Source organism: Theropithecus gelada, chromosome 12 (assembly GCF_003255815.1).
Source record: "Theropithecus gelada isolate Dixy chromosome 12, Tgel_1.0, whole genome shotgun sequence".
In the NCBI taxonomy this organism is placed as follows: Eukaryota; Metazoa; Chordata; class Mammalia; order Primates; family Cercopithecidae; genus Theropithecus; species Theropithecus gelada.
The window spans coordinates 95,282,370-95,295,450 of NC_037680.1; the positions used below are offsets into that span (position 1 = coordinate 95,282,370).

General features: G+C 50.9%; 1 protein-coding gene across 1 annotated transcript in view; it reads right to left on the reverse strand.

Moving 5' to 3' along the window:
* Positions 1-365: 365 nt before the first annotated feature.
* The window catches only part of ZNF142 (zinc finger protein 142), a 23,513-nt gene continuing 10,797 nt past the window's right edge, over positions 366-13,081 (reverse strand). The window contains exons 7-11 of the mRNA XM_025404852.1: positions 11,568-12,392; positions 8,790-8,967; positions 4,733-7,685; positions 3,094-3,199; positions 366-1,243 (exon numbers count right to left, since the gene is read on the reverse strand). Coding sequence (XP_025260637.1) covers positions 774-1,243; positions 3,094-3,199; positions 4,733-7,685; positions 8,790-8,967; positions 11,568-12,392 — 4,532 coding nt within the window. The 3' untranslated portion in view covers positions 366-773. The remainder of the gene's footprint in view (positions 1,244-3,093; positions 3,200-4,732; positions 7,686-8,789; positions 8,968-11,567; positions 12,393-13,081) is intronic.

Consider the following 13,081-nt stretch of genomic DNA (forward strand, 5'->3'; position numbering starts at 1 on the left):
TTTTCTTCTCTAGTCATCTGCCTTTCCATAGTATCCTTGTGCTTTAACACCTTACTGCAGGTGCTGAGCCAGTCTGAGGATTGATGATGAGCTAAAGTTGCTTCTAGGAGAAGGCTTAGTGGGTAGCAATCCTCCCTTTATAGATACAGGTAGACAAAGGAGCTTGAAGTAGGGAGCTGGCCAAGGGTCAAGACAGCTCAAGGACAGAGAGAAGGCAGACCTAGGCCTGTTTCAGAATCAATACTGAGTGAAGATGGAAGGAGACAAAAGGGAGGCAGAGGTCTGAGAGGGGACAGAGTTGATCAAGATGACAGCCTGGAAATGTTAAGACAGGCATTTGGGTAAATCTATAATGTAGTAACCACTTTCTGTTTAACATGCTTTATAGAGCATTAGGCACAACAGCACATGCGGTTAGATACAACTGTTTTTAGAAGATTCTGAAATAGGACTTGACACAATAAGAAGGAAAGAGAAGATTGGGTGGGTAAAATCCAGATCTTATAGCCAGGGACTTTGATGGAGTGATGGTGAAGAAACCGGGAACTCGCAGGTTAAAAACACAATGTACAGCAATAAGAAATCAACATTGTAGTCCATGTCCCCCTTTTATATGGGTGATAATTTCAAAGTACTATAGCCAGAGTCCCAGGAGGGTTCTAGTCACCCTTGCTCCCCAAAAGCCAGTCCTTCCTTAGGCTCCTCAGGTTAGTGCTGATCCCAGTCTGCACATCTCAGACCATACCCTCTTCCTATTCAGGTGGGGCAGGCTTTCAGCCCTCAGGTCCAGTGTGGGGAGTGGCAGGAGCAGGAGGGCTGGGATCCTCCAGCTGCACATCATGCAGGTGCACTGTGGGGGTGGTGGGGTCTTTGCCCACACCCTGGTTTGGGTCGGCTTGGTCAGGGTGGTGCCTGCGTATGTGCTTGACCACCTGGAACTTTTGCTTGGCCTTGTAGTTGCAGAGGCGGCAAAAGAAGGGGTGGCGGTCGGTGTGGGTGAGGGCATGATGGCGCAGGCCAGCAGCCCAGCGGAAAGCACGGTGGCACACGTTGCACACATAGGGTTTGGCCTCACTGTGCTTGCGAAGGTGGGTGCGCAGCAGGAAGCGCGTCTTGAAGGCCTTGCCGCACTGCTCACACATGAAAGCCCGTGCTTCTCGATGCCGGGTCTCCTGGTGCACACGCAGTGCATCAGCCCGGTTGGTGCAGTACTCACACTCGGGACACTGGTATGGCTTCAGTCCTACAGGGCAGAGAACAAATCACCATTGAAAGGCGGTGGAGCAAGGTTCAGTGGGCCATGGAGTTACTGTGATCGGTGGACATAAAGAATGCAAGCAGCAAGTTGACTAATGACCATATCTTTGGAATGCTCCAGTCCTCCAGTCCTGTTTGACATTTCTTTTTTTTTTTTTTTTTTGAGATGGAGTTTCGCTCTTGTTGCCCAGGCTGGAGTGCAGTGGCATAATCTCTGCTCACAATCTCTGCCTCCCAGGTTCAAGTGATTCTCCTGCCTCAATCTCCCAAGTAGCTGGAATAACAGGCATGCGCCACCACACCTGGCTAATTTTGTATTTTAGTAGAGACAGGGTTTCACCATGTTGGCCAGGCTGGTCTCGAACTCTAGACCTCCGGCGATCTGCCCTCCTTGGCCTCCCAAAGTGCTGGGATTATAGGCATGACCACTGTGCCTGGCCCTGTCTGACATTTCTGTGCCTTTCCAACACAGAGTCCTTGTACATCAACAAGAAATCAATATTGTAGTCCCAGCAATCAATGTTGTGGGTGCCCAATGGATGCTGAAGATTAACTGGACTTCTAACCAACTAGCTACGTGAGAGTAATGAATATTCAAATATGGAAGGGTTTCCACATGGGAAATAACCCTCTTTTGGTCACAGGGTACTCATGGAATTTGTCAATTCATTTAAACACAACTGCTTGTTCAACTCGAAAAGCCAAAGACCAGCCTGGGCAACAAAGTGAGACCCTGTCTCTACAAAAAAATTAGGTGGGCGTGGTGGCGTGTACTTGGTAGTCCCAGCTACTTGGGAGGCTAAGGCAAGAAGATCATGTGTACCCAGGAGTTTGAGGTTGTAGTGAGCTATGACTGCACCATTGCACTCCAGCATGGGCAACAGAGCAAGACCCTGTCACTGAAAAAAAAAAAAAAAAAAAAGGTAAAAGAAATACTTAGGAGGGGCCAGGCACGGTGGCTCACGCCTGTAATCCCAGCACTTTGGGAGGCCGAGGCGGGCGGATCATGAGGTCAGGAGATTGAGACCATTCTGGCTAATATGGTGAAACCTCCGTCCCGTCTCTACTAAAAATACAAAAAATTAGCTGGGCGTGGCGGCAGGTGCCTGTAGTCCCAGCTACTCGGGAGGCTGAGGCAGGAGAATGGTGTGAACCTGGGAGGCAGAGCTTGCAGTGAGCTGAGACTGTGCCACTGCACTCCAGGCTGGGCAACAGAGTGAGACTCCGTCTCAAAAAAAAAGAAAAAAAAAAAAAAGAAAAAGAAATACTTAAGAGGGAAGAGGTAGAGGTGAAAGAAGTGGCATTCACAAAAGCAGAGGGCCTTGAAATGCTCCTAATCAATTCCTCCACACAGGGAAGATCAGATGCAGTAAGCACAGGCACATGATTGTGTGCTTTCAAGAACCGAGTTTGTGGATTCCATCCATACCCAGGAGAAGAAAAGGACAGACTGGAACAGGAGACCCCTCTACTTTCTCCTTTTTAACTCATGACAGTTCTGTCATGTCTGTATAAGAGCCAGGCAAATCTGCCCTCAGTCACCCAAGTTTGAGTTGGGGGTTCTCACGAGGGGAAAAATGACTGACCTTGTAACACAGTCACCTGGGAAGCTTTTGGAAATTACATATGCACAGGTTCTCAGGTTTACCCTTCTGATTCTGACAGGTCTTCAGTGGGTTGGGGAGCCATTCTGGCACATACAACCCCAGCCTACCCTCTACTCCCAATGTGAAAATTGATGTTGGCCCTGAATTGGAACAAGGACCAACCTTGGTGAGGTGAGGTTTGCCAGGGAACAAGGGAACCCTTCAGGCCTGTGAAACCACACAGACTCACCTGTGTGCTTGGTCATGTGGTATTTGAGCTGGTTGACCCACTTGCACTTATAGCCACACTCAGGGCACAGGTACTTCCGTTCCTCCTTGTGGATACGCATGTGGTACTGGAAGAGGCAAGAGCAAAAAGTAGAAAATGTGTACCCTTTGGTACTCACTGGATGTAGAAGTAGGGGTAAATAGGCAGAGAAACTGTTGGCAGATAACCCTGTTCCCTGCTCCCATCCTGTCCATAGGCCGCTTATCAACCAGGTCCCTGAGTTTTGTCAGTTTGGTATCCTAGGTTTGCCTTAGCTCTGTCACTTACTAGCTATGTCCCAAATGGTTTAATCCCTAATTCTCAGACTACTAATCTATAAAATGGGGAATAAAGTATCTATATCTCATATTTTTGAAATGATTAGAATTATAGTGCTAGAAATATAGTAAGTGCTCAATAAATGTTAGCTGTTATTATCTAGATTGTTCTTACCCTATTCTATGCCTTTATCATACGGCAAGCAGACATTATGGAACTTCATTTTTCTTAATCTTCAGTTTCTTGCTAGGAATTTTTTTTTTTTTTTAAAGAGACAGGGTCTCACTCTATTGCCCAGGCTGGAGTGAACTGGCATGGTCACAGCTCTCTGCAGCCTTAACGTCCTGGGCTAAATCAATCCTCCCACCTCAGCCTCCCAAGTAGCTGGGACTACAAGCATGTGCCACAAGGTCCAGCTAATTAAAAAAATGTATTTTTATAAAGACAGAGTCTCCACATGTTGCCCTGGTTGGTCTCAAACTCCTGGGCTCAAGTAATCCTCTGGCCTTGGCCTCCCAAAGTGCTGGGATTACAGGCATGAGCCACTGCACCTGGCCAATAAATTTTTATTTACTTATTTATTTTTGAGACAGAGTCTCGCTCTGTCGCCCAGGCTGGAGTACAATGGCATGATCTCGGCTCACTGCAAGCTCTGCCTCCTGGGTTCACACCATTCTCCTGCCTCAGCCTCCCGAGTAGCTGGGACTACAGGCACCTGCCCTGCTAATTTTTTGTATTTTTACTAGAGACGGGGTTTCATAGTGTTAGTCAGGATGGTCTTGATCTCCTGACCTCGTGATCCGCCCACCTCGGCCTCCCAAAGTGCTGGAATTACAGGCATGCGCCACCGCGCCTAGCTCCAATTTTTAAAATGGGGTCTGTTGCTCTGTTACCCAGGCTGGGGTGCAGTGGCATGATCATAGCTCACTGCAGCCTCAAATTCCTAGGCTCAAGAAATCCTCCCACCTCAGCCTCCTGAGTAACTGGGACTACAGGTATATACCACCATGCCTAGCTAATTAAAAAAATTTTTTTTGTAATGGGATCTCAATTTGCTGCCGAGTGGCCTTCAACTCCTGTCTTCAAGCGATCCTCCTACCTTCGTATCTCAAAAGTGTTGAGATTACAGGTGTGAGCCACAATATGGAACTTTATCTTTACAACAACCCTATGAAGTTGGTATTATCTCCTTTTTAACAGATGAATAATCTGGGGTTTGGTAAAGGAACTTTCCCAAAGTCACAGAGCTAATATCTGGAGGCATCAGCTTTATAGAACCCAGGCAGTGTAACTCCAGAGCCTGTACTCCTTCCACTTCCTGCCCCATATCCTCTGACATTACCTTGAGGCGAGAGGGATCAGCACAGGCATAAGGGCAGAGGTGACAGTGGTAAGGCTTTTCCCCAGTGTGGATGCGGCTGTGCCAGGTGATCTTCTGCCGGTTCTTGGTGCTGTAAGCACAATCGGTGCACTTGTAGAGACGAGTGCCCCCATGCCCTTTCACATGGTGATCTAGTACCAGCTGATGGCGGCACGTGAAGTCACAAAAGGGGCAGTGCAGAGGGGGCTGGCCAGCATCCCCATCCCCATCTGAGGCTGCCACAGCTGCTGAAGTCTCCTCATGCTGTTCCAGGTAGTGCTTCACCAGGCCCACCCGCTCCCGGGCAGCAAAGTCACAGAGCTGACAGCGGTGGCTGAAATGCTGCTGCCTCCGGTGCTCATCCAGAGCCAGTCGGCTAGGGAAGGCCTCCTGGCAGGCCCCACACTCAAGCCGTGGGTGCTGTTTACGGGTGTGTCCTCGTAAGCTGGCAGGGCTGGGGCATAGCAACCCACAGCGGGAACAGTGCAGGGGGCCCTCAGTGGTCTCTGCAGGAGAGCCAAGGGCAGGCTGTGCAGGCTCAGGGTGTCGGCGCAGAGCATGCTGCTTAAGTGCTGTCTCTGAGCTGAACTGGGCTTCACACTGGGAGCAGGCAAAGGCTGGGGTGCCTTGGTGGCAGCTGTTGACATGACGAGTAATGTCATGGCGAAGGTAGCCACTATAGTCACAAAGTGGACAGAAGTGGGTGGGTGTTTTGTCATGTACCCTTAGCCGGTGCAAGCGCAGTTTCGAGTTGGTACCAAATGTCTGGGGGCAAGAGCTGCAGGGGATGCGGCCAATGCCTGTGTGTCGGGACTGGTGAGCCTCTAACCGGTACCGTCTGGTGGTGGAAAAGTCACAGAAGGGGCACTGATGAGGCTTCACCCCCTCGTGCTTGAGCCGCCGGTGCTGCTGCATGCAACGGCTCTGTTTACAGGTGAAGCCACAGTCCCCACACTGCAGATGGGGCCGGGGCCCACGGGCTGGGGCCGCAGTGGGGTGCCTCCGCTTCTGGTGGAGCCTCAAGGCAGAGGCAGCAGGAGCAGTGAATGGGCAGAGGCTGCAGTGCAGCTCTCCAGACTCCTCAAGGGGGCAGCCCCGTGTCTGGTGAGTCCTCAGAGCCCGTTCCTGCTGGCAGCTAAAGGGACATGTGGGGCAGGTGAAGCGAGCCCCCTTCTGCTTTTGAACCAGAACTGTATCCCCATCACCAGATCTGGACTCTGTACTCCTATTCTTCAGGGGAGCAGAGTCCCCATTGCTCAATGGGGACACAAGCTGGGTCTGGGAGGTCCCTCGTTTTCCTCCCCCGCCACGTCCTCCCCTGCAGCCTTCAGTCACGTGAGAGGTAATAGAGGAGAGCCGGGAACAAAGGAATGGGCAGGAGTTGCAGTGAAACTTGCCCTGCTCAAAGCGGTGTTTCTTCGGGGCCTCTGTGGGCGAGGAGTTTCCTGCAGGAGGGACTGGGTCAAAGCAGTGCTTCTTAGGGGCCTCTCTGGGCAAGGAGTTTCCTGCAGGAGGGACTGGGGAACCCGAGACTGTGGCAAGAGGCTCTTCTGTTTCTTCTGGCTCCTTGGGAAGCTCCAAAGGAACATCTTTTGGAAGCAGTAGCTCTGCTTCTAGTGGTGCAGGTGGGGGCTTCCCACCTTCTGTGTCCTCTGAGGCCTGGGTACCCGGGAGCACAGGTTGCAGAGGTATGGGTGAATCTGGTCTGGGCAAGCCCTTGTTCTTTCTGAGCAGAACAGGGCACTTCTTCAGCAGGTGGGTGCTGAGGCCACGCTGTTGCTTGAAGCTAGCCCCACACTCAGGGCACAGCAGGGGCTCTCGGCGGCCCTGGCACCCAGTCCTGGAGTGCAGATTCAGGGCCTTCTCCCGGCGAGTGATAAAAGGGCAGTGGGGGCAGCGGAAGGCTCGCCCCTCTCCCTGGATCACTACCATCTGCACCCGCCCCTCTAGCACCAATGCCTCTGCTTGTTCTTTATCCTGTCTCCTTAGAGCCTTGAGTAACGACTCTGACTCAGGTAACGGGGGCAAGGGTGCTGTCTCAGCAGGTGGAGTTGCCTTGAAGGTTCCTACCCAGTTGTTAGGGGCCTCCTCTAAGGATGGATTTGTGGAGGGCTCAGACGCTAGCTTTTCCAGAAGGGGATTTTCTTCGGCACCCAAGTCAGAAGTCCCAATACCTTCAAAGTTAGATAGCTCTGGCCCTTCCAGTCCCAGGGGCCTGAACTCCATGGGGGCTGTTTCAGTGACCTCCTCAAGGGGTGGCTCAGTCACAGACTCCAGCTCTACTCCCAGGGCCTCTAGGTGTAGTGTGCAGCTGCCCTCTTCCACCTCTGCTGGGCTGGAACTGCCAACCAGGTCAACCCCATGGGGAGCCTCACTGCCCTCCTGTCTTCCAGTGTTGACCTCCTCACTTGTCTCTGGCAGGGCCTGGTCCAAGCTGGGGTCCACCACAGTCTCAGGTTCGTGACCTGGCCCCTTGGACTGGGCAGACAGCTGGCTTGAGGGCTCTGAATCTGGTGGGGGTGTCGGGCCCTGCATGGCCCCTTCTGGCTCCTGGCTCGCATAACGGAGCTGCCAGGCCTGGTCTCCAGGCACATAGCCATGGGCCTTGCGTTTGTGGAACAAGAGTGTGGTGTTGCTGAAGGTGCGGTAGTCACAGAGGGCACAGTGGAACTCACGGAGGCGGGTATGCTTGCAGTTCTCATGGCTCAGCAGAGCCTGCTTGTGGCGGCTCTGGTAACTGCAGTAGTGACAAGGGTAGAGCGGGGCCGGTGTGCCAGGGTGGTGCTGGGAAGCCATGTGCTTCTGCAGCTCATACTTCCGCTTGCAGGCGAAGGCACACACCTCACACATCAGAGACTTGCCCTGATGCCGCAGCTTGTGGCTGCTCAGCTGATCAGCCCGGTGGCAGCGATAGGAGCACTGGTTGCACTGATACCTGGCGAGGAGAGAAAGGGGGAGGCAATCACAATAATTAATCACAACAACTAAGAATCACTCAGTAAATACTTACTGTGGGCCAGGCTCTACGCTCAGTATCGTACATGTGTCACCTGATATAACCCTCCTTTTCACTACCCTATGAAACTGGTATCTCTATTGTCCACGGGAGAAAAACTAAATCACAGACGTTAATAACTTGCCTAAGGTTGGTTACAAAGGAAGCCAGGAGCAGAGACAGCCTAGCTTCAGGGCCTGTGTTCTAAGCCCTACTCTGTACTGCCTTCCTAAAATAATCATGAATCAGCATGACCCACTGTACCCTTCCAAGGAGCTGACGTGGCTACAACTCCACAGGGCAGGTTTCTGTGCCTCGTTTCCCTTCTCCCACATAAGCATGACAGCTCTAGAAACCCCTTAGCCAGCTGTGCCACAGGTCAAAGAACTTGCTGGATTTGGAAGTGGCCAAGACTAGGGCATGAATATAGAGTCTATTCACTTTCCCAGGGACAAACTCTGAGACCTCAAGTACACCTTAGCCTCTAGGCCTATACTGTAGGTCTATACTCCCTTCCTAGAGCCCAGAGAGTGCTCGCCATGTGACTGAGCCACAGTCACAGGGGCCAGCTGTAGGCAATGCAGTTGAGACAGTGGGAACACAGAAGGGTGTTATGAAAAGACTCTCTTTTTTCTTTCCTTTTCTTTTTTGAAACACAGTCTTACTCTGTCACCCAGGCTGGAGTACGGTGGTGCAATCTCGGCTCATTGCAACCTCCTCCTCCTGGCTCAAGCAATTCCAGTGCTTCAGCCTCCCAAGAAGCTGGCATTACAGGTGTCTGCTACCATGCCCAGCTAATTTTTGTAGTTTTAGTAGAGATGGGGTGTTGCCCAGATGGCCTTGAACTCCCAAGTTCAAGTAATTTGCCTGCCCCGGCCTCTCAAAGTGCTGGGATTACAGGTGTGAGTCACTGCACCCGGCCTTACGAGGAGACTCTCCAGGGATTGGAGAAAGCAATAGGGCCAGAAGTTAGATCCAAGAGGAAGCTAGCTTGGCATAAGGTTCTTGGGATTGGGACGGAGGCCTATGTGTGTGTTGTTGTACCTGAGGTCCCCTGTATGTTTTCGCATGTGCACACGGAGGTAGTGCTTCCACTTGGTGACATAGCCACATTCAGTGCACATGTAATCCTTGGTGTTGGAGTGGGTCAGCATGTGCTTCGATAGGTAGCTCACGTCTCGACATGTGAAGTCACACAGCTCACACTTGTGAGGCTTCTCACCTTATATGGGGGATGAGGATGAGGGGAGAGAACACAGGTCAGACACAGAGCAAGTGGACAGACCATTTCTTCCAGCAAGGCTGCCCTGATGCCAGTGAGGAACAACAGCTTCATATGCTACCTGCAATGGTGAAAACCTCACAACAATGAAGGCTGCTTCACAGCCCTCTCAGGTAACTACTCCCCCAACTTTCACACCAATGAAGATGGGAAGAAAGTAAAGACCAAGCTTTTCTTTTCTTTTTTTTTCTTTCTGTTTTTTTAATTGAGACAGAGTCTCACTCTGTCGCCAAGGTTGGAGTACAGTGACGTGACCTCAGCTCACTGCCAAGCTCAGCTGCCCGGGCTCAAGCGATTCTTGTGTCTCAGTCTCCCGAGTAGCTGGGATTATAGGCGCCCGCCACCATGCCTAGCTAAATTTTTTGTATTTTTAGTAGAGACAGGGTTTCACCATGTTAGCCAGGCTGTTCTCAGAATTCCTGACCTTAGGTCATCCGCCCACCTTGGCCTTGTGAAGTGTTGGGATTACAGGCATGAGCCACCGTGCCCAGCCCAAGCTTTTCAAAACTAGCTTAAAGTCCACTCTTGATTTGTTTTACAGTTTGCTGTCGCTATGGTCAACTGCTCTACTTAGCCTAATTCTTTTGTTTTCCAGAAAAGGAAAAATAAATGAGACAACAGAACAGAATGGTCAAGAATTCTGATCTGAAGTCCAACATAGTAATAAAAATATTAACAGCCAACATGAACAAAGTTCTTACTATGTGAATAGCACTCTTCTGAGCACTTTGTAAAAAAATGCCTCCTCTCGGCTGAGCACGGTAGCTCACGCCTGTAATCCCAGCATTTTGAGAGGCCGAGGCGGGCGGATCACGAGGTCAGGAGATCGAGACCATCCTGGCTAACGTGGTGAAACTCTGTCTATACTAAAAATACAAAAAATTAGCTGGGCGTGGTGGCGGATGCCTGTAGTCCCAGCTACTCGGGAGGCTGAGGCAGGAGAATGGAGGGAACCCGGGAGGCGGAGCTTGTAGTGAGCCGAGATTAGGCTACTGTACTCTCAAAAAAAAAAAAAAAAAAAAAGCCGCCTCTCCGCAGATTTTCAGAATATCCTTAAGAGGCAGGTGCTATTATCACCCTCATTTTACAGATAGGGAAACTGAGGCACAGAGAAATCATAGAGCCATTAAGTGGTAGTTTAAATCCTAGCTGACTACCATGTGGCTTTGAGCAGTCTGTTTCTTTGTCTCCAAAAGGTTGGTATAAAGATTATATGAAATGTTCCAAAGTTGTCAGTGAAACTCAGTGAGAACTCAAAGGTGAGCTGTTCATGTTGATGGTCAAGACCTGGCACTGACAGGCTGGGCCAGGTTCCTTCAGGACCCTTCCTTGTTGTCCCTGCCCACTCACCCAGCCCCATTCCCTATGGTGAAAGGCTGGCAACGTGGTCCTCTGCAGAGTTCTAACACTATCTGTATCGTCTTAAAGTAGGTCTCAGAGTTTGTCTCTTTTCTCATCTTTTTTTTTTTTTTTTTTTTTTTTTTTTTGAGACGGAGTCTCGCTGTGTCTCCCAGGCTGGAGTGCAGTGGCGTGATCTCGGCTCACTGCAGGCTCCGCCTCCCGGTTTCACGCCATTCTCCCGCCTCAGCCTCCCAAGTAGCTGAGACTACAGGCGCCCGCCACCACGCCCGGCTAGTTTTTTGTATTTTTAGTAAAGACGGGGTTTCACCATGTTAGCCAGGATAGTCTCGATCTCCTGACCTCGTGATCCACCCGCCTCAGCCTCCCAAAGTGCTGGGATTACAGGCTTGAGCCACCGCGCCCGGCCTCTTTTCTCATCTTTACCTGCCTTACTTACAAGATTAAACCTCTTGGAAAGACCTCAGAAACATGAGATTCTGTGACTAAAGCATGTACAGGAATGAGTTCAATGAGAATAATGGCTTTGTCCCAGGCTACCTAATATTTTTTCTCCCAAACCAGTGTCTTTGATGAAAATTCTAAAAATGTCCTGTCAATCCACTGATGTTGACATAGAGATCACAAATGGGATGATGCTGTAGCAGGAAGCTTGGTTTGGTTGTTACCTAAAGCATCAAGAATGCTGGAAGACAGCTACGAGTGCCAGTTAAACATCTGCAACTTCCAGGTCACTGGAGGTGATCTTGTTCGGTGTCATGGACACCCAAGCTATAGAAGGCCATATGCATGTGGACGGTTCAGTCCCCTCGCCCCTGTCTCTTAGCACATCCCAAAACATGAATTGCAACGTAAGGTAATTTGTCCTAGTTTGGGTTTCTTCAGGCTTGATGTTAACCCACTCAAGCCTGACTAGGGGTGGGCAGAACTGGACAGGGGCTTAAGAGGCACAGCACCACAGTGGTTAGAGCACAGGCTCTGGAATCAGACGGCATGGATTCAAATCCTAGCTCTACTAGTTTACTAGCTAAGTGACACTCAAGGCTCATTTGTAAATCTGGAATACTAGATCTATCTCTAGGAATTTTGGGTCAAATGAGAAAATGTATGCAAGGCCCTTTGTAGCCATTATCACCACCATCATTATTACAACATTATTGTAAAGATGGAAACCATCCTACCGGTATGTAGAAGCATGTGTCGGATGAGCACCCTCTTGTGGGCAGTGGCAAAGCTGCACTCAGGACACTGGTGGATCTTTTCATGAGCATGCATCTTGCCTACATGATCCTGGTAAGCCACTGGGTTGAAGGTGGCAAAGGGGCAGAAGGTGCAGCGCAGCTCTTCACTGCCAGGGTGGCCCTGCTTCTTGTGTTTACGGAATAGGTGCTTATTGGAACAAGCAAAGTCACAGTGGGGGCAGTGGAAGGCGTAGTGGCTCTTGTGGTGGGCCTCCATGGCTTCGGCTGTGGCAAAGAGCATGGGACATGAGTGATGGCGGCACTCCACAGCCCGCACCCCATGGGTCTCCTTCAGGTGCTTAATGAAGGCCTTGCGGTCGGGTGCTGCATAGCTGCAGCCCTCCTGAAAGCAGCGAAGGGGTACCGGCTCTGCCGCGGCTGCTGCCGTGTGGCTCTTGAGGTGCTCCTTGAGGGCCTGGCTGAGGCGGAATTCCTCACGGCAGACAGGACAGGCATAGGTGTCTGAGTAGAAGTTGGAAATATCTTCATGCATGCTGGCCATGTGGCGGTTGAGTGCATTCCTCTCCACCGCACTGTAGTGGCACAGTGGGCAGTGGTGGGCCTTTTCACCCAGCTCCCGCAGCAGATGGGTCTTGAGCTTGCTCTTACTGGTGAAGAACTTCTGGCAGTTGGGGCACTGGAGACTGGGGTCTGGGAAGTGGAGATGAAGGTGTTCCACCAGATGGGTCCGCTTCTTAAAGCAGCGCTTACACTCTGGACACATATGGGTCTTGAAGAGGGACTCAGTGCCAGAGACCACATCCCCTGGGAGAGGGAATAGAGTTGAGAGAGTGAGATTTTTCTGGGGATAGCCAGATAATGGGAGAACCACAATTTGCTCAGACACAAACAATGTGTGGCCTCTCTCCAGGAAACCAAGCAAAAGGGTCTCAAACACTGTAGTCTCAAAGAAAAGGTGAGAAACTCAAGTTTTAAGAGAAGCAAAACCACAAGGGCTTCTCAGGCCTTGCTGTGACATCCTGTTTGAAGTGTTTTACTCAGCTACCTGCTCTTCTTGAGTCTTTGTTTAGAGCTGCTTAAAACAATCTGAATGGAGCATTCTTGTTCTTTCCTGCCTTGTTCTATGGGGGCAGGCAGAAGCATCAGCAAGATTAGTTAGAAGGAAAAGAGCCCCCAAAGGGGTGAGCCAAAAGAAAGTGAAGAACTCTTGGCCGGGCGCGGTGGCTCAAGCCTGTAATCCCAGCACTTTGGGAGGCCGAGATGGGTGGATCACGAGGTCAGGAGATCAAGACCATCCTGGCTAACACGGTGAAACCCCGTCTCTACTAAAAAATACAAAAAACTAGCCGGGAGAGGTGGCGGGTGCCTGTAGTCCCAGCTACTCGGGAGGCTGAGGCAGGAGAATGGCGTGAACCCGGGAGGCGGAGCTTGCAGTGAGCTGAGATGCGGCCACTGCACTCCAGCCTGGGCGACAGAGTGAAACTCCGTCTCAA